At 61.1% G+C, this 18586-nt stretch overlaps 2 protein-coding genes across 7 annotated transcripts in view; one reads left to right on the top strand and one right to left on the bottom strand.

The window, feature by feature from the left end:
- Crat (carnitine O-acetyltransferase) overlaps positions 1-9917 on the top strand; it is a 10247-nt gene extending 330 nt beyond the window's left edge. The window contains exons 2-16 of one of the 4 annotated variants that reach the window (XM_033759233.1): positions 1305-1405; positions 1513-1697; positions 1823-2086; positions 4356-4474; positions 5709-5762; positions 6322-6487; positions 6590-6764; positions 6962-7140; positions 7495-7595; positions 7697-7816; positions 7896-8018; positions 8110-8245; positions 8500-8562; positions 8641-8778; positions 9157-9917. In XM_033759233.1, the coding sequence (XP_033615124.1) occupies positions 1545-1697; positions 1823-2086; positions 4356-4474; positions 5709-5762; positions 6322-6487; positions 6590-6764; positions 6962-7140; positions 7495-7595; positions 7697-7816; positions 7896-8018; positions 8110-8245; positions 8500-8562; positions 8641-8778; positions 9157-9372 (2007 nt within the window). In that variant the 5' untranslated portion in view covers positions 1305-1405; positions 1513-1544 and the 3' untranslated portion in view covers positions 9373-9917. Of the gene's footprint in view, positions 1-1094; positions 1218-1304; positions 1406-1512; positions 1698-1822; positions 2087-4355; positions 4475-5708; positions 5763-6321; positions 6488-6589; positions 6765-6961; positions 7141-7494; positions 7596-7696; positions 7817-7895; positions 8019-8109; positions 8246-8499; positions 8563-8640; positions 8779-9156 lie in introns of all 4 variants that reach the window. The other 3 variants (XM_033759232.1, XM_010627346.1, XM_010627347.1) reach the window with 3 other exon arrangements.
- A 2745-nt stretch (positions 9918-12662) lies between these two features.
- Dolpp1 (dolichyldiphosphatase 1) overlaps positions 12663-18586 on the bottom strand; it is a 6503-nt gene continuing 579 nt past the window's right edge. Inside the window, exons 1-8 of one of the 3 annotated variants that reach the window (XM_010627341.3) lie at positions 17580-17683; positions 15795-15895; positions 15579-15663; positions 15403-15502; positions 15125-15223; positions 14585-14713; positions 14078-14167; positions 12663-13185 (exon numbers count right to left, since the gene is read on the bottom strand). In XM_010627341.3, the coding sequence (XP_010625643.1) occupies positions 13149-13185; positions 14078-14167; positions 14585-14713; positions 15125-15223; positions 15403-15470 (423 nt within the window). In that variant the 5' untranslated portion in view covers positions 15471-15502; positions 15579-15663; positions 15795-15895; positions 17580-17683 and the 3' untranslated portion in view covers positions 12663-13148. Of the gene's footprint in view, positions 13186-14077; positions 14168-14584; positions 14714-15124; positions 15224-15402; positions 15503-15578; positions 15664-15794; positions 15896-16047; positions 16114-17579; positions 17684-18586 lie in introns of those variants that run through there. The other 2 variants (XM_010627343.3, XM_010627340.3) reach the window with 2 other exon arrangements.

Here is an 18586-nt window from a genome sequence, read left to right as displayed (position 1 = left end):
CCCGGCCCGGGCGGCCCGCATTCGACCGGAGCCCAGCCGCACCCGCTGTGTGTCCCGCCCCTGCCCGGCCACAGCCAATCTCCAGGCCTGTCCAGCGGGTCAGTGCCCTTGGGCCCCCAGGGATATGTGTGTGGCCAGAGAAGCTCACGTGGAGGCGTCCAGCTGGCCGAGGCACAAGTGGCAGCCCCTCCCTTCCCCTCCTGTCCACATCTGCTCACCTGCCCTCCCAGCCACAAGCTGCTGTCTTAAGCTTGGGTCCCTTTCCTCTCTGATCCTGCATGTCTCTGCTGGCAGGGCTCTGCCTCCCAGGGACAGACATTCCTGGCCAGTGGCTGAGGGCTCCCGTCTGGGCTCAGACTTTGACTGTTTGGGTGTTCCTGTGTCTGAGCCTCCTCCTCACCCTCTTCCTGGCCATCAGAGCCCGTGCCCTGTCCCACAGGTGCCTCCATGATTCCAGGACCACCAAGCTGGGCCGATGACCCCCACTGCTGGGGAAACTGAGTCAGGAGGGAACTTGGCCAGGTGCCCGGCATCTGCTAATTCAGATCTACCCTAATCCTCAATTTTTCCTGCCAGAAGTCCTGTATTCTGGGCCTCTGGCTGAAGGAACAACTGCTCAGAAAAACCAAGCTTTCGTAGAGACCAGGAAGAGCCCAAGAATCCAGAGGGAGGAAGGGGATGGGTAGGGCTCTTGGTGACCTTTTCTAGGGGTCTATCCCCTTGCTCCGGCCCCAACTGCAGGGCTGACTTTCAAAGCCACAGTGGTTTACAGGCCTGGCTGTTTCCACCCTCCAGCCAAGTTTTCCCATATCAAAAAGATCTACATGGATTTTCAGCAGGTGGAATGTTTAATACCTCTTGGCCTGCCTCCCTGGCACTAGGCCCATTCAGAGCCGGGAAGGGGAAGCTTTCCAGGTTCCCTCTTACTCTGGTGCCCACTGCCAGCCACTCACCTGTGTCCCATTTCTCTGTCTGGAAATTACAGAGGGGAGAGCAGCTGCCACAGTCCAGTAGTTTCTGCCACTGTCACACCCCAGATGCCACCCCAGTTGCCACACCACTGCCATTGCCCTTGAACTTTGGCCATTGCCCAGGCAGGAAACTGCCTCTCCTTAGGTTCTGCTCATCTCCGGGTAGCAGGCTTAGCGATCCAACCAAGGCAGACAGACGGGGCTGGGACCTCATTTGGGCTGTGGAAGACAGGCAGCAGAGAGCAGGTATGGAACAGAGATGTTGCTGCTTGCCTGCCGCCTACCAGCAGCCAGGGCCCCTCCTGTCTCTGTCTCTCTCTCTGCTGCCTCCAGAATCTCCCGGACCCTGCTGTGCCACTGCTCACTCAGGACACTCAGATCTCTCACTGCCCCGTCCCCCCCCCAGGAGGAAAGCCCGAGGCCGCACTCTCTAGGTCTCTGTGCTCCCTGATCCTGTTTCTCAGTCTAGAACGGGTGAAAGAAGAGGAGGTGGGGACTTGGAGAGGGAGTTGCCACCAGTCTGGGTGACCTGTCTTTCCAGGCAAAGAAGGGTGGTGTCTGTGCTTCCAGACAATGGGGAGGTCCCCCACACCTCTGCCACCCTCACAGTGTCATGTACCCCAACTGGGATCCCCGGGGCCACACCTCACCCTCCCTGTGCCTGCCTGCGCGTCCAGCCCTCACAGGAGGCGGGGACACCACAGCCCCGGGGGCTGGGAGGCCTGGGTAAGTGCCACCCATGAGGCCACCTCTCTACCAGGACAGGCTCATAAGTGCCTAGGACTTCGTCTTGAGGAGCTTCAGGGCTCACTGAGGTAACGAACAAGAACAACGTGTTCTATTGCCTGCAGGTGAAGCCGCTGGGCTTCCTCAGACCCTCCTCCTTGATGAAGCTTCCTGGCAGGCTCAAGGCACACCAGGATGCACTGCCACGGCTGCCCGTGCCCCCGCTCCAGCAGTCCCTGGACCATTACCTGAAGGCGCTGCAGCCCATCGTGAGTGAGGAGGAATGGGCCGCCACCAAACAGCTGGTGGATGAGTTCCGGAGCCCTGGGGGCGTTGGGGAGCGGCTGCAGAAGGGGCTGGAGCGCAGGGCCAAGAAGTCGGAGAACTGGGTGAGTGCAGGGGTTCCCTGGTGCGACTCACCATGGCTGCTGCTGGCTGCACATGGGATCTCCCATGCCAGCCGCCGGCACGTGTCCGGGTCTGCTCTGTGGAGGCTCCCGGTTACTCCCCTGTGCTTGGCACTCAGCAGGTGCCGGGTGGCCAGGGACACAGGGACAGCCTCTGGGAGCCGGGAGTCACATGGGGGCAGAGTGCAGGTCCGTGTGTGTGAGGCCCTTGCAGGCAGACAGTGGAGTCCTGTGAACGGGGAAAGGAAGGGGAAGTGGTTTTTTTGTTTTGTTTTGTTTTTTAGGAAGGGGAAGTGTGAGGGCAGCAGCTGGCAGCATCTTTCCATTGAGTGGGCAGGGAGGGCGGAAGGAGGGGTCCTAGATCTGAACCAGGGTTAAGGGGGAACCGCCTGGTGTGTGCAGGAAGGCTGGAGGGGCATCGGGTGAGGGAGCCAGCTGAGGGGCCGGAGCATGGACTCTCGCTGGTGGGACGGCCAGTAACTCGCGGCCTGGGCCGTGCTGTGTCCCTCGGGTGTGCCAGCTTTGTCCGCTGGAGTGTTTGGCACACTTACTTCCTGCACGTGGTGTTTACTTCCACACAGGGAACAGAGAGGCTGCTGGGAGGAAAGAGTGGCGGATGCCTGCACCCCCGGGGAGATGCAGGTGGCCTGGGTCAGGGCAGAGGAGGTCGGAGGCCAGGATTGTCTGTGAGCCGGGCCCAGGGCTGCCACGTTGGGGCTGGCTGGGGAGGTGTGGATGTGGGAGAACTGTGTCCACAGGGGACCGGTCTCAGGGCCCTGGCAGAGACCACACCTGTGACCCTCAAGTCTTTTCTGCAAAGTGGCTTAGTGTTTTGTGCGCACCTTCTGCAACTTTCAGTCACCTCCAGGTGACTTGATACCTGCATTAGTGTTGTGAATGGTCACCACGTGTCTTTCAGGGGACCGTGACAAGTGAAACAGTCTGCAATGTTATACAGATGCACTTGGGTATTTTTTCCGACCAAACGTTCCCCATCCTGTCCTGGTTGGATCCGGGAAGGCTGCCCACACTAGGGAGTAGGAGGCGCCACAGGGCAGGCAGATGGACCCCTGGCCCTGGGGCTCCTGCCCGTGCGAGGTGGGAAGCAGGCGCACTCAGCTAGCAGGGCCTTAGGGTCAGAGTGAGGATGTAGGCCCTGAAGGGCTGGGACTGGGGTTTTCAGGTGGTTCGGCCAGGGACTCTTTCAGAGCTCACAAGGCGGGGCTCAGCCTACCTGCTCCCCTCTAGGGGTGCTGCTGACCACCGAGAAGTCTTCCTGGAGGCGCGCTTTGCTTGCAGGCTCTCCTGTGGCCCAGGTGCAGGCAGAGGCTCCAACAGTCCTGCCTGCCCCTCCCTGCTATTAAGGAAACTGGGGCCCAGAGAGGGGACCAGAGCCCGGAGCATAGCTGCAGCTCCTGCGGAGGCCCCATGCTTCACGGGGAGCCCGGCTGACCCAGGGCCATCCCCAGGCGGTGAGCGAGGAGGAGGTGTCCCACCTGTGGCAGGTCACCTCCCCGCACCTCTTGCAAGGTCCAGGCGAGTGGCCAGGGACCAGCACTTCCCCAGGAGGAGTCTGTAGGGTGGGATGCAGCGGGCAGGGGAGCGAGGCTGTGTGCGGGGTACGGCTCCGGACAGGCCCTCGGGCCGTGTCATCCACACCTTGTCACCAGCACAATCACTTGTCCCCGCTGTGAGCCCTCCAAGATTGCCCTGACCTTGGGATCAATGTGGGTATCCCCTTCCCAGTTTGCCACTGGCAAAACTGAGGCCACTGAGAGGGTCCCCAGGGCTGCCCGACAGCAGGCCCTTGTCTCCTCGGACAGTTCCCAGCCTGAGACTGTCAGGAACTCGCTGGCTGGACTTGGTTTTTACCCAACTTTCCCTTCTATCCTTTCCGTCTGTGAGGGACGCATCTGTTTTCACTGATGCGTTGCCATTGACGGAGAACTTGGAAGATCAAAGCAGACTCGGGGCTGGGTGTAGCTCAGTGACAGTGTGTGCTGGGCGTGCTCGTGGCCCTGGGTTCTCACCCCAGCACCACAAGAAAGAAACCTGTGCCCCCTCCTGAGCCTCAGGTTTCCTACCAGCCTTTCTGCTGGGGAGACTGTGGATGAGGGCAAGGGCAGGGTGTGCTGGGTCTTGGCGGTCACTGGGAGACTCGGTGCCGCGGAGCAGAACCAGCCAGTGCCCAGCCCAGGAAGGAAGGGGCTGCAGGTCCTGGCACCCCTGACACGGTCTGCACCTTCCCCAGCTGTCCGAGTGGTGGCTCAAGACTGCTTACCTCCAGTACCGCCAGCCCGTGGTCATCTGCTCCAGCCCGGGTGTGGTTCTGCCCAAGCAGGACTTCGTGGACCTGCAGGGCCAGCTCCGGTGAGTGGCCAGGGCTGAGCCAGGGGCCGGGCTCTAGGCGTTTCCAGCGTTGCAAGCCCATGCAAGCGTCCTGCAGAGGCTCCCTTGCTGCTGTCCTTTCATCCCTACAAACACCCTCGGGAGCACCTTCCCTCTTTTACAGGTGGGGAAACTGAGGCTGGGCACGAGGGACCTCCCCATAGTCACCCTTCAGGATGGGGGCAGAGTCTCCCTTAGCAGAGTACCATAACTGTCCCCTGCTTCCCACTGTCCCAAGCTGGACACAGGTGACCTTTATACACAGTCCCCTTGTCTACATCAGCCACGTCACCTGCTCTGGCCCCCGTCCAGTAGTAGCAGAGAGAAAAATACCAGGAGCAGAGATCCCTACACAAGGCCACCGCTCCCCACTCTGCGGCCACCTGCTTCTCTTAAAGGGACAGGGCAAGTAAAAAAAGAAGGAAAAGGCCAGGGGTGTGGCTCGGGGTAGAGCACTTCCCTAACCCACATGTTCAAGGCCCTGGGTTCCAACCCCAGCACTATAAGAAATCATAAATAAAGGGGCCAGAGCACCCTGAGAGGGGCCAGGGCGCAGTCTCAGAGGTGCAGCCAGCTGGACCATGGTAGAGCTGGGCAGCCCATGGCACTGACGGTGGTGGCTCTGGGCCAGGAAACCCCTCTTCAGAAACCCAAATGGTCCCCCTGGATCCCACTTGAAACCTCAGCTACTCTGGAGCTGGAGGCAAGAGGGTGACACGTCTGAGGCCAGCCTGGGCAACTTAGCAAGGCTGCCTCAGTGGTGCACAACTGTAACCCCAGCACTCTTGGGGCTGAGACAGTCGGGTCACAAGTTCAAGGTCAGCCCAGACAAATTAGCAGTTGGGGGGACCCTGTCTGAAAACAAAAAGAAAGGCTGGGCGGTAGCTCAGAGTGAAGCCTGGGCTCAGTCTGAGGCCAGGAGGGTGGCTCAGTGGTAGAGCTCCTGCTTAGCACTACAAAAGGAGGAAAGGAGACAGGAAGGGACGGAAGAATAGAGAGGGAGAAAGGGAAGGAGGGAGAGAGAGGAAGAGGGGCGGGAAAGGAAGGCCCAGGAGAGGGACCCGACCAGCACACTGCGCTCCCCTTCCCACGCCCGGCCCTGCAGGCCCAAGGTGGGAATCCAGAGGCTCCTGCCATGGCCCCCTCCCCCAGCTCACGTTCCTGGCCTGGGGCCCCCGGTGTCCACACAGCCTCACCTCCCTAACTGATCCCTCAGGTTTGCTGCCAAACTCATCGAGGGCGTTTTGGATTTCAAGAGCATGATTGACAAGTGAGCACCCTACCCTCAGCCACCCTTGCCCTTGGGCAGGCCAAGGTCAGTCCTTTCCGCTTCCTGTCAGGCCAGCTTCAGTGAGGGTTGGGATAGTACACACTGGTGACTGGGACACCGAGCTTCTCCACTGTTGCTGCTGGGCTGTCTTCCTGTGGGCCTTGTCCCATCCCAACCAAGGACGACCCTGAGCCAGGCGTGGCAACACATACCTGCAATCCCAGCACTCAGGAGGCTGAGGCAGGAGGGTCACTGGAATTTTGAGGCCAGCCTGGGCTACATAATGAGTTCAAGGAGAGCCTGAACTACATAACAAGACCAAGTCTCAAAAAAAAAAAGAGAGAAGAGACATCCCAGAAGTTGACTTGCTATCTTATGTTCCCCACAGCAAACTGAAGCCCAGAGTGGGAGTTTCTGGGTGACTCATGTACAGGGCCCCCGCCAGGGGATCACAGGCCTCCTGAAGCCCCTGGTCCCGATGGCCCCTACTCACACAGGGAGCACAGATGCTGAGGCCAGGCCCCGTCCACCTGCCCGCTTTCTGTGCCCCGCCCCACAGCGAGACCCTGCCCGTGGAGCAGCTGGCGGGGAAGCCGCTGTGCATGAACCAGTACTACCAGATCCTGTCCTCCTGCCGTGTGCCGGGCCCCAAGCAGGACTCCGTCGTCAACTTCCTAAAGACCAAGAAGCCGCCCATGCACATCACCGTGGTGCACAACTACCAGGTGGGTGTCGCCAGCCTGAGCCGCAGAGCCCTGCCCAGCTGCTTCCCTGACACCCACACCCGCGCTGGCTCTGGTGACCTCCCCTCCCGCCTCGCCCCACAGTTCTTTGAGCTGGACGTGTACCACAGTGACGGGACGCCCCTCACTTCGGACCAGATCTTTGTGCAGCTGGAGAAGATCTGGAACTCGTCCCTGCAAACCAATAAGGAGCCAGTGGGCATCCTGACTTCCAACCACCGCAACACCTGGGCCAAGGCCTACAACACGCTCATCAAAGGTGTGGGCCGCAGGGGCCGGAGCAGCGCTGGACCCGTCTCCCGGGGCCAGGGGCTTGGGAGTCCGGGTGCTGCCGCGGGGCCCTGTCAGGGATGAGATGGGAGCATCACCCCGTAGGCAGTGGACGCCTCCTCGGGGTCCCTAGACCGGGAGCCCCCACCCCAGGTCCTGAGTCTCGCCCGCCCCCACCGCCCGCAGACAAGGTAAACCGGGACTCGGTGCGCTCCGTCCAGAAGAGCATCTTCACGGTGTGCCTGGACAAGCCCGTGCCCCGGGTCTCCGAGGACGTCTACCGCAACCACGTGGCCGGCCAGATGCTGCACGGGGGCGGTGAATCGCTCAACAGCGGCAACCGCTGGTTCGACAAGACACTGCAGGTGGGGCCGCGTGGTAAAGCAGGACCAGCCGTAATTAGGGGGCACCATGTGTCATTGCCAAGCCTCTGTCTCTCTCACACACATACACACACACACACACACACACACACACACAAACACAAACCCCACACAGCTCTGCGGGGTCTGGGGTCAGACATGACAGTCCCTCGCTGTGCCTGGGACATGGGGTGCCTGGAACACGCCCCGCTATGGTCCTGGAGGACTCTGGGGTGTGGATTAGGAAGGTGGGGGAGGCAGGCTGTCTGACAGATGGCAGCCATCACTAACAGCAGAAAGTCAGTGTCACCCCGAGAGCCCAGTCACGTCCGCTTGAAGGGCCCCCATCCCTCGCAGTTCATCGTGGCTGAGGACGGCTCCTGTGGGCTCATCTATGAGCACGCGGCGGCTGAGGGCCCCCCCATTGTCGCCTTGGTGGACCACGTCATGGAGCACACGTGAGTACCGACTCCCTCATCCTCAGGTGACCTGCGGTGGGGCCACCTCCCCGGCCCTGCCAACCCCCACCACCCTGGCACATGCCACCTGCTCTGCACAGGAAGAAGCCCGAGCTTGTGCGCTCACCCATGGTGCCCCTGCCCATGCCCAAGAAGCTTCGGTTCAACATCACCCCCGAGATCAAGAACGACATCGAGAAGGCCAAGCAGAACCTCAGCATGTAAGTGGCTGTCACTGCCCTGCGTCCCAGGGGTAGGGGCTGCCAGGCTGGGCTGGCTCTCACCCGCCGTCCCGCCCAGCATGATCCGGGACCTGGACATCAAGGTGTTGGTGTTCCACCACTTCGGGAAGAGCTTCCCCAAGGCCCAGAAGCTGAGCCCCGACGGCTTCTTCCAGATGGCCCTGCAGCTGGCCTACTACAGGTGCGGCCCTGGCCCTGGCCCTGGCCCTGGCCCTGGGGCGGGTGGGTGGGCGGCCTCCCCTGCCGAAGTGCTCACGACCCCTTCTGCCCAGGATCTATGGCCAGTGCTGCGCCACCTACGAGAGCGCCTCCCTGCGCATGTTCCATCTGGGCCGCACTGACACCATCCGATCGGCCTCCATGGACTCGCTGGCTTTCGCCAAGGCCATGGACGACTCCAGCGTGCCGGTGAGGGATCGCGCGAGGGCGGGCACCATGTGAGCCACCCCTTCCCCGTGCGCCGTGCCAGCCCCGTGGTGGGCAGTGGGAGTCTGACAGCCAGAGAAAAGGATCCACCCGTCCCTTCAGTCATTCACCCTCCAGCAGTGAGCCTTAGCCCTGCCCCGTGTGGCCCTGGCAGCTCTACACAGCGCTAAGGACAGTGGGAGCCTGCGGTGGCGCACAGGGAGGGACAGCGTCTCAGCCCCTTGCCCACTTTCCAGGAGCAGCAGAGAGCAGAGCTGCTGCGGAAGGCCGTGCAAGCGCACCGGGCCTACACCGACCGGGTGAGTAGGAGCCAGGCAGCGGCAGGCAGGGGACAGCCTGTGGCCTCGCGCCTGTTCCTGACAACTCCTTCACTGCAGGCCATCCACGGGGAGGCCTTCGACCGCCACCTGCTGGGCCTCAAGCTGCAGGCCATCGAGGACCTGGTGAGCATGCCCGACATCTTCATGGACACCTCCTACGCCATCGCCATGCACTTTAACCTCTCCACCAGCCAGGTGGGCATTGCCCCATGAGCGGAGATCCCACTGTGGCTGGGGCGTGGGCCATGTGGATGGGCCACAGCCAGAGCAGCTGCAGTGCCCAGGAGGATCTGGGGGCTGGGTGGCGCATGGCAACCCCGGCACCTGAGCAGGCGGCCCCCAGCCCTGTAAGGGATTTGGCTTTGCCATTTGCTGGTCAGCTGCAAGCAATCGCCTGATCTCTGCCAGCCTGTGCTGGGTGCTGGGAGGTGGCAAGGACAGAGAGGGAGGCAGGAGAAGCCAGGGCCCCACAGAGGAGGGGACCCCAGGATGAGAGGGAGTGCGATGTGCAGGGAGGAGGTGCCTCTCCCACAGACTCCGGCAGACCGGGGTGACCGCTCCTGCTGTGCCCAGGTCCCCTCCAAGACAGACTGTGTCATGTTCTTTGGGCCCGTGGTCCCCGACGGCTATGGCGTCTGCTACAACCCCATGGAGACCCATGTCAACTTCTCCGTGTCGGCCTACAACAGCTGTGCCGAGACCAACGCCGCCCGCATGGCACACTACCTGGAGAAGGCCCTGCTGGACATGCGCGAGCTGCTACAGCGCCACCCCTGGGCCAAGCTCTGAGCCGCCGTGCCCAGGCCTGCCCGCGCCATGCTGAAGTCTTGGGAGGTGGACACCTGCCAGGGCTCTGCCCCTGGCTTCCACAGCTCCTGGCCCCAGGTCTGGCTGAGCCAGGGCCAGTGTCCTCTCACAAGGCCTGCAGGCCCAAGCCAAGTGCCTTCCACGACTGTCCCAGGAAGTGCCACAGCCCCGGTGCTGGGTAAGTGCTGAACAGGACAGAAGACGCACGCCCTGGGCCTGGGACAAGTCCAGCCCCGCACTTGCCAAACCAGGGGCCTAAAAAGTGCTCCTTCCTTCCTAGCTTCCCATCTGCACACCAAGCCAGCGCCCATACCCTATCCTGTCTCCCAGCCACCCAGAGACAGGATTACCTCTGGCCAAGGGCTTGGGGCCTCTGGCAGGGGACGGGCCAAGGGGATGCTCGCGGGGCTGTCCTCATGTGGCCACTGTGGATGATGGGGTTCGGGAGCCCGGCCTCTCCTGACACACACCGTGGCACAGTGTGACCATGTGGGCGGCTGAGTAATAAAGGAGAAATGCCTGGTGAACATGAGTTTCAGCAGGGTAGCGCACACGGGGACAGAGACCTGGCCTTGCTTCTGCCTCTCCCAGGGTCTGAGAGCTGGTGTCCAAGCAGCCAGTGCCCAAGGGCTCCCAGATGTGCCAAGAGGAATCCTCAGGCTGCCATGCAGGAGCCCACAGCTGGTCCCACTGAGCCCAGGGCCAGGCATGTCCACCCCAGCCACAGGACAAACACCCACCCAGGCAGAATTGTGGCCCTGTCTCTACCCATGCACCCCGCAGAGGCGGAATGTGCTGCCGAAGTCAGTGAGGCAGAGCTGGGCACTGTGTGCACTCTTAACAGCCCCAGCTACCTGGGAGACTGAGGCAGGAGGGTCAGAAGTTCAAGGCCAGCATAGGCAGTTTAGGGAGACACTGTCTCAGAAACATTGCTGGAGCTGGGCGTGGTGGCGCACACCTGTCATCCCAGCACTCGGGAAGCTGAGGCAGGAGGATCGCTGCAAGTTTGAGACCAGCCTGAGCTATACAGTGAGTTCCAGCGCAGTCTGAACTACATAGTGAGACCCTGTCTGAACAAAACCAAAAGAAAAAAAAGAAACATTGCTGGAGATGTAGCTCAATAATGGAACCCTGGGTTTAATGCCCAGTACTGTTTAAAAAAAAAAAAAAAGTAGCTGGGTGTGGTGGCAGCACCTGTCATCCCAGCACTCTAGGAGGCTGAGGCAGGACTGCTGTGAGTTCAAGGCCAGTTTGAACTACATAGCAGGATCCTGTCTCAAAAAAAAAAAAAGTAGGCACATGAGAAACACCTGAGCAGGTGCCTAGGCAGCAGGATCTGTAGGCAGAGTGGCCAGGGCTGACCTGAGGGTGAGGCCCCTGGTTTACTTGGGTTTTGTTTGCGGCAATACTAGGGATTGAACCCAGGGTCTTCACACTAAATTCCATTGCCAGCCCTTCTTATTCTGAGACAGTGTTGCACAAGTTTCTCAGGCTGGGCTTGAGCTCACCGTTCTCCTGCCTCAGCCTCCTAGAGTGCAGAAATATGGAGGGTCATGGCCATGCCCCAGCTTCCCTGTTTTTCAGATGAGGAAACTGAGGTTCAGAGATGTTGAGTCACCAGGACACTTAAGTGGACAGGCAGAAATTCCAAGGGGACACCTCTGTCTCCTCCAGGCCAGGGTCAGAGGAGCTCACGTGGCCAATCCACCACCCCACACATCACCCAGTTCTCCCAAGGCAGGGAAGCTGCGGCAGAGGTGACAGTCTCCGGCCTGGCAGGCCTGACCCAGTCTCCTGGCCGGATGGAGGTAGTCACTTGCCCAGACCCAGGGAGCAGGAGATGCAGTTTACAATGGGCTGTGCCTCCACCACAGCCACACTGGACCCCTTCGTCATTTAGAAGTACTGGACACACGCAGATCTTAAGCCCAGCATGAGGCTCCTCCCTGCAGAAGGGTGTTTGCTTCTGCCACACCTGGGATCACTACCAGTCTGGTCGCCTTCACTGAGGGTCAAGGTTCTGGGAGACCCAGTCCAGCCTTGGCAAGTGGGCGGGGACAAGGTTGCTCCTGGTTGGGCCTCACTCTGGGCCACGGCCGTGGACCCAGTGTGGGCCACTCCCAGGTTTGACTCCAGCACGGCCTCAGCAGCGGCTGTTCCAAACCTGGCTTGCTGAGAGCAGCAGAGGGCCACCCCCGTACCAGTCCACCCCGGCGAAGCGGCCACCCAGAACCACACCAGCAGATCCAGGTGGGAGACGCCACAGCTCCCCAGACCCCTGCTCTGGGGGCCACAGGGGACTGGATCGCTTGACTTGCTTTGAATACTGGGGGCTGAACCTAGGGCTTTAACACTGAGCTACATCCCAGCCCTGTTTATTTTTTCAGACAGGGTCTCACCAAGTCACAAGGTTGCCCAGGCTGGGCTTGAACTTGTGATCTTCCTGCCTCAGCCTCCCAGGATTCGGGAATGACAGGTGTGCGAAACCACACCCGGCTGGGATGAGGTGCTGTGACGAGATGCTCATAATTTTATGTTCTCTTCCATACCCTGTCTGGGGGTCACGTGTCCGCCAACCCTCTCAGGCTGTCAGCACCTGCTCCAGCTGCCAGAGTTTAAGATTTTATTTTAAAACAATAGTAAACAATTTCATTGATTTTTTTTTTCTGAAATCAAACCACCTCACACTTGGCTTATCTCAAGCAAAAGTACAAAATAAAAACCCTAAGGGGAGGGGGGGAACACGGGCACTGACCTGCCTCCCTAGAAATCAGCCCTGGTCCTGGCATCGGGAATGGCTTTGGACACTGCCTTGAACGAATGAGAAGAGAAAGCACCAAAACATTGTGCTTCAGCAGCAGGTGAGAAACCTCCACAAAGAAAAGGGGTTGTCGGACACAGGTCTGCAGGGCCGGCACAGCTGGAAACTTTGAGCCTGGACACACCTGCCGTGAATGCTGAATTGACTTCCAGGTCTCCTGGGCCCCTCCTGAGCCCAGTCCCAGGCCCAGGGTTGGCCTGGAACAGGTCCTCAGTCAGGAGGGACAAGGACAGTTCCAAGCACACAGGGAAGCGGGGCTCACGGCTCTGGCCCCTGGTTTGTTCGAGCAGGACAAGGACTGCTACTGGCAGGACAGAAAGAGCTGTAAACAGCCTGGGTGTGCGCACCCACATGTGCAGGCTCTTTTGTCAGAAAGGGACAGTTGTCTTGGGGATGGGGGACCAGAGAAAGCCCTTGTGGTGTGGGGCGGGGACAAGGAAGAACACAATGACAGCAGTCGCCAGTCGGGTGCTCGCTCCAGCCCTGCCCTGTTCAGGAAACACTGAGAGGTTCTGGGGTGGGCGGGGGAGGCCCCACTGCACCTGCCTCTGACAAAACCAAGAAATAAATAGTGTGTGTGCCTCACACCGCCTGGGGCTCCGGGCCCAAGCCTAGCGCACAAGACCCTACTCTCCTCCCACACCCTGGTGCCCAGGCGAAGGGCACGCGCCACCATGCCAGGGACTGGCGGCAACAGCGAGGGTCTGTGGCCATGTGGCCCTGGGCAGCCGGCCCTTCCAGGGTCCCAGCTGAGGGGCTGGCTCGGCCCTTTGGTCCACCTTGTCCATTAAAATTAAAATAAGAAAATAAAAAGGCTCCGCTTGGTGACTTTGGGTCTGCAGAGGTCTCTGCTTCGTCCCTCTGTCCGTCATGCTGTCCGCCCTGCGAGGCGTCGCACAGGCCAGATCTGGAGGCTGGACCCAGCCATGCCCACTGGTCACTGCAGCTTCGTCCCCAGCTTCCGCTGTCTGTTCCTACAACGGGCAGAGTGCGGTATGAGGATGCCCGGCTCACAGCCTGGCCAGCGGGCGGCCGGCCCGACGGGGACCCGCAGAGAGAAGCAAGGGGCTGTGGCAGCTAGCCCGGCTGTCGGCCCGCACAGAACCTCAGGGACGGGGTGAGCTCCGTATTGGGAGTGGCTGTCCACTGGCTCTGCACCCCAGCACCCTGACGGCCAGGGCGGGGTTGTGAGGAGGCGCAGGTGAATGAGGGCAGTGGGCAGGGCAGGGCTGGGCAGGGCCAGGTGGCGCCTTTCTGCTGCTCTGCCCTGAGCCTGGAATCCCTTTCCTCATGGATCCTGGCTGGCTTCACCGTGAGCTCCTTAGTGCAGTAGGATTCCGATACAATAAACGCCCAGCCTATCACTGCGGAGCAGCTGCTCTCCTGCTCTGGGAGCCCTCCCTGGAGTCCCCTGGAGCCCGCTTCCTCACTGCCCTTTGATTGCAGAGGCGCCCCCTGTCCATCCCGGACTGCGGCGCACTGAGGGGAGACCAGCTGTGCCCCGAATTGCTGTGTGACTGTGGCTGGCGCCCAGCTCGGTGCACCTCAGCTTCTACCCCACCACCCCAAGCCATGGGACTGGGGAGCCCATGGGTGCCACACACAGGCACCCCAAGCACCTCAGGGCCTTCTGCTCCTAGCTCTGGGCAGGACAGGTGCCATTCGAGGGCTCTGGGACAATTGGCTCCCACCCCTCTCAGAGACCTCAGGTGGTGACTTCCCTTCTCTCTCAGCCCTCGTGTGCTCATCTGTAAAGTGGGGGCCCCAGGAGAATTCAATGAGGCCATGGAAGACAAGCAGGCAAAGGCCTGGCTTTGGGGGACCCTGTAGGTAAGGGGCAGTGGGGACTGCAGTCCCCTAACTCACCTGGCTTCTGCCCGGGTCACTGTGTACTCAAACCAGAGCACGTTGGGGATGAGGCTGGTGTCCCGGATCAGGAAGAACTCGGAGATCGGCCTGCAGAGATGGACGGACAGATGCTCGGACAGCCAGCACTGCATCAGGCGCGGCTGCCACCCAGACGGAGCCTCCCTAGTTCCTGGGGCTGGCAATGCCCCCTCCAGTGCCATTGTCAGGCCTGAGGCCCCAGAGCCACTGAGACACCTGGCTCTGTCACCTGCACCATCAGGCAGGGACACTGCCCCGGGGCACTTCCAGCCCAGCCGACTCTGGCTGCCTTATAAGTCCCCAGGCAAGGACAGAGGGTGGTGCCTCCCACCCCTGCAGCAAGCCCCTTGGGGGGTGGGAAGCAGGCAGGTGGCCTGCAGCTCCTGCCACCTGGGCTGGGGGGACTGGGCTGGGGTCAGGACACCTGGTCCACCCACCGGAGGGGTCAGGGCCACGGTGCAGGGTGGGCAGAACGGAGGCAGTTACCAGGCTGCTATCCTGGGGAAGAGCGGCGTGAGGACCTCCTGGGTGAACACGAACCAGGCGACGGCCATGAGGCTTCCAGCGATGCCCCCGTACAGCACCTGGCTCCAGGTGTGGTACAACAGGTAGACCCTGGGTCAAGGCCAGAAGGGAAGTTGACAAGAGCCCCGGGGACAGGCAACGCGATGCCCCACGCCAAGCTGGCCACCAGGGACCTGTGTGAGCGTGGGGAAGACGCCCATGGGTGGGCAGCTCCCTTCCAGAGGCTGCCCCAGTCTCTAGCAGGTGGCTCGACTGGGGTCCACTGCCCTGCTACCCAGCTTGTAAACTGAAGAGCTAGGAATACAAGACCAATGCACGCTGGTGTCCCCAGAACCATGAGGTCAGCAAACTGGGCAAGGAGGGCGATGAGAGCCCTAACCCTTTAGAACAGAGGCTGGGGCCCTTCCCAGCCTTCCCTTCTGGGCTCTAGCAGGGGTCACGATGGGGCCCACAGGGCCCAAGAACTCATGGGTGGGGTGCAGCCAGGGTTCCTCTTTGTACCTGCTGTAGGAGACCAGAAAGGCTGCAGTGAGGAGCCCCAAGGACAGCACGTGCCTCCATAGCAGGTCCAGGAACCTGGCGTTATTCGTCTGGTGCATTCTGGGAATACAGGCCATCGGGGCTCAGCCCACAGCTGAAGTCCAGGTCCCCCAAAGAGCGCCACCCCCAGCCAAATGCTCCTGGAGCCTTCTGTGCCCCCTGTAGCTCCCCGACCCTGAGGGGCATCCAGAGGGTGGGCAGTGAGTCTGAGGCAGAGCCCAGCCCGGGCAGAGGCTCACCTTAAATACAGGAAGAGGAAGGAATAGACGGAGAAGAACCACATGAACTGGGAGTGGCTGGAGGGCATCCCGTACTTAGTGCCCACCGCTGTGTGGGGGCCTAGGGCACAAAGACCAGGCATCAAGGGCCGATGCCCCAGCCTGGGGGACCCCAGCCCCTCTAGCCCAGCTCCTACCTCCGCAGGGCCGTGGCTCCTGGATGACGTGTTTGATCAGCCAGTTGACCCCCTCGTTCAGGGCCAGGCCCCCAAGGAAAGAGATCTGGGGGAAGGGGAGATGTGTTCAGCTGGGCCTCCACGGACCTCTCGGCCCTGCCCAGTTCCAGCAGCAAACAACCTGGCCTGCAGCGGCTCCACACCTCGGGACGGGCCTGGCGGCGGGGACAGACTCACCGTGTGCAGCTCCCGCTTGAAGATGATGAGGGTCACAAAACCAACAATGACAAACACAGGGCTGAGGCTCAGGTAGGCAAGGAGGTGGCCAGAGAGATCACCTGCGGGAGAAAGAGGACCAGGATGGAGACAGGGCACAGGCCTCAGAAGAGGGGCCACGAGGGCTCATGGGCCATGAGTTTAAAGCAGGTGCATTTACTGTCCCCACTCCACAGACAAAGGAAAGGGGCCCCAGAGGGGTTCTGTGACTTGCCCAGTCCCCAGCCAGCCAGAAACGGGACTTGAGGGTCCGAGTCTTTGGCCTGGTCCAGCTTCCATAGCCATGACCTCGCTCAAGCAGGAACCTGAACCCCACTTGGTCTGACGATAGCAGAGGGGCCCTGTGCCGGGAGGCAGCCTGGAAACAGGGGAGAGCAGGCTCTGAGGCACAGTGCCATGCTGGGGCTGTGCCAGTCGAGTCCTGAGCCTCCGGGGAAGCCTGACACTCTCAGGACATCACACAGCCTGGGTCCCCAAGACTCCGAGGGCCAAGCCCAGGGTGGCCACCCACTGCGATGAGCCATTTCCTGGAGCTTCTCCCTGGGCGAGAAATCCGTCTCCTGCACAGTGGGTCAGCAGCCTCCTGACCGGCCTGACTGATGAGTGTGAGGACCTGTGGGCTTTGTGACACATGGGGACACTGAGGCCCAGCAATGAGAGCCACTTTCCTCCAGCGCACAGGCAAGACTGAGTCTGAAGGTCGCCCCCACCATTTAAGACAAGGTGGCTACGCAGCCACTCGGATCAGGGTCACAGTTCAGTTCCGGTGCCAGCATACGCTATCTGTGTGAACTTCACCCCCGGGGTCTCGGCCTGGCCCCTGACACCTCCATGCTGGGGCTCAGGTGGAGGCTGGGAGAACCCAGGAGGAAGCAGCTGCCGTGAGCAGCAGGGAAGGTGCCCTCCGAGGGCCGAGCGACACACCAGGCGGAAGCATCCGGGAGGGGCCGGCTTTGAAGTGGCTGAGGACAGCAACGCAGGCTCAGGAGCTGGTGCCCCTCACTCCAGTTTGGTGATAGAGTCCCTTCCCTCGTCAGCGCCTTGGTGTCCCCTCCCCAACCAACCCGACACTGAGATTCTGGGCGGTGAGGACACAGGGTGGCAGGTGCCACCAAGCCTTCAGCAACCCCCTCAGTCTGTCCCACCACCGCCTCTGCCTTGGGGCCTTCCTGTGGCTGCTGCCAAGAACTCTGGCCTCACCAGGCTCCGATCCCAGCCCCGCTGTGGCTCCCACTGCCCTTGGGCCCTGCTCTCCTCAGCCTGGACCTCCAGGCTCTGCAGAGTCCTGGCGTGCTTCCTGCCACCTCTGCCCCAGATCCAGGGACAGGACTTGTTCCCCAGATGCACCATGCGCTGTCCTACTCCTGGCCCTTTGCACACACTGTTTGCCCCAGCTGGGATGTTGCCAGGGTGACCTCAACATGAGCGGCTGCGCACGCCAGCGCGAGAGAGGGGCTACTCTGCCTGTGTAATGGGGACATGACTCGGGATCTGCTAGTTGGTACCATTCCTGGGCAGTGTCCGTCTTTCCCCCCTGTAGGCCCCTAAGAGTAGGGACAAAGTCTTTCTATGTCCCTTTCTACTCCTCAGGCCCAGAACAGTGCTCAAAAGCTGCGATAAATGTTGGGTGAAGGACACAAGTTCGGTGCAGTGAGGATTTGAAGAAGTGCGGGGGATCCCCAGGTATTTACAGGGGAGTCAGCCTCGCCAGGTGTCGCCAGGCACAGCCAGGCCCTCATTACCCACCGCAGACGTGTTGCTCCCAAATGCCAGGCTCCTCCCTGGTCGCTACAGGGTGAACCCGCAAGAAGCTGCCAAGAAGCTGGGGAGAGGAAGTCACGAAGGAGCTGAGGCCTTAGCCAAGTCCCTGTCCCTCTCTGGGCCTTGGTTTCCTTCCTAGAAAACAGAGATTTTTCCCCAGAGCAGCAGTGCCGAGATCGGATCTAGCAAGCCTGCTCACCAATCAAAGCCCAGAGGTGGCCCAGGAAATAAACCTGGGAGGTGTGCAGTGGGCACCGGCTCCATGAATGAATGAGCGGTGGCTGGGCAAGCAGATGGGGCCCAGCACCTGGCAAGGCCCCACCTCCAGGGTAGCCCGGAACACCCAGAGTCATGTTCTCTGGCATCCAGCCCTGGGTCCCACATCCCTGCCCAAGGGAGTAGCAAAAGAGGCCCTTCCTGGGCAATCAGGGCTCAGTGAGGGGCTCCTAGCCTCTCCCTGCTGGAGCCCCTCCTATAGGGAGGCTGCTGGAAAGACAGGCAACACTGAGTGCAGGTATTGACTGCACCCAGCCCTTCTCATGCCTGCCGCCATCTGATTCACGCAGAAGGGAGGTACCATGCTTAATGCCACTTTAGAGATGAAGTCATTGAGGTGGGGTGGGGGGAGGCATTTGCACAAGGCCTCAGCCCGCACTGGAGCCCTGATACATCTTACCCAGGGCCCAAGAGCTGCACCACTCCCCCTAGATCGCCTCCAGATGGACCGCTAAGAGACTTCCCAAGTGGAGAGATCTGCGCTCCCCGAGCTCCCGGAGGTGTGTCTGACGGGAAGCTCCATCCCGGGGGCTGCCTGCCTCCTCGCCGGCCAGGCGCTCTCCGTGCGTGTGTGCTGCTCAGGGCGTGGCACCCCAATACTCACAAGCCTGACCTGGGCTTGCACACTCCCTGCAACAGGGAACCCTTTCTCTAGCAGGCAGCCCAGAGTACAGTCTGAAGGAAGAGGCACTCCCTGCACGCCGGGGACGGAGTGC

The sequence above is a fragment of the Fukomys damarensis genome, unplaced genomic scaffold, assembly GCF_012274545.1.
Source record: "Fukomys damarensis isolate Sample0158 unplaced genomic scaffold, DMR_v1.0_HiC HiC_scaffold_36, whole genome shotgun sequence".
Classification (NCBI taxonomy): Eukaryota; Metazoa; Chordata; class Mammalia; order Rodentia; family Bathyergidae; genus Fukomys; species Fukomys damarensis.
Note: the sequence above shows the minus strand (reverse complement) of the source record. Positions and strands in the feature narration are given on the sequence as shown.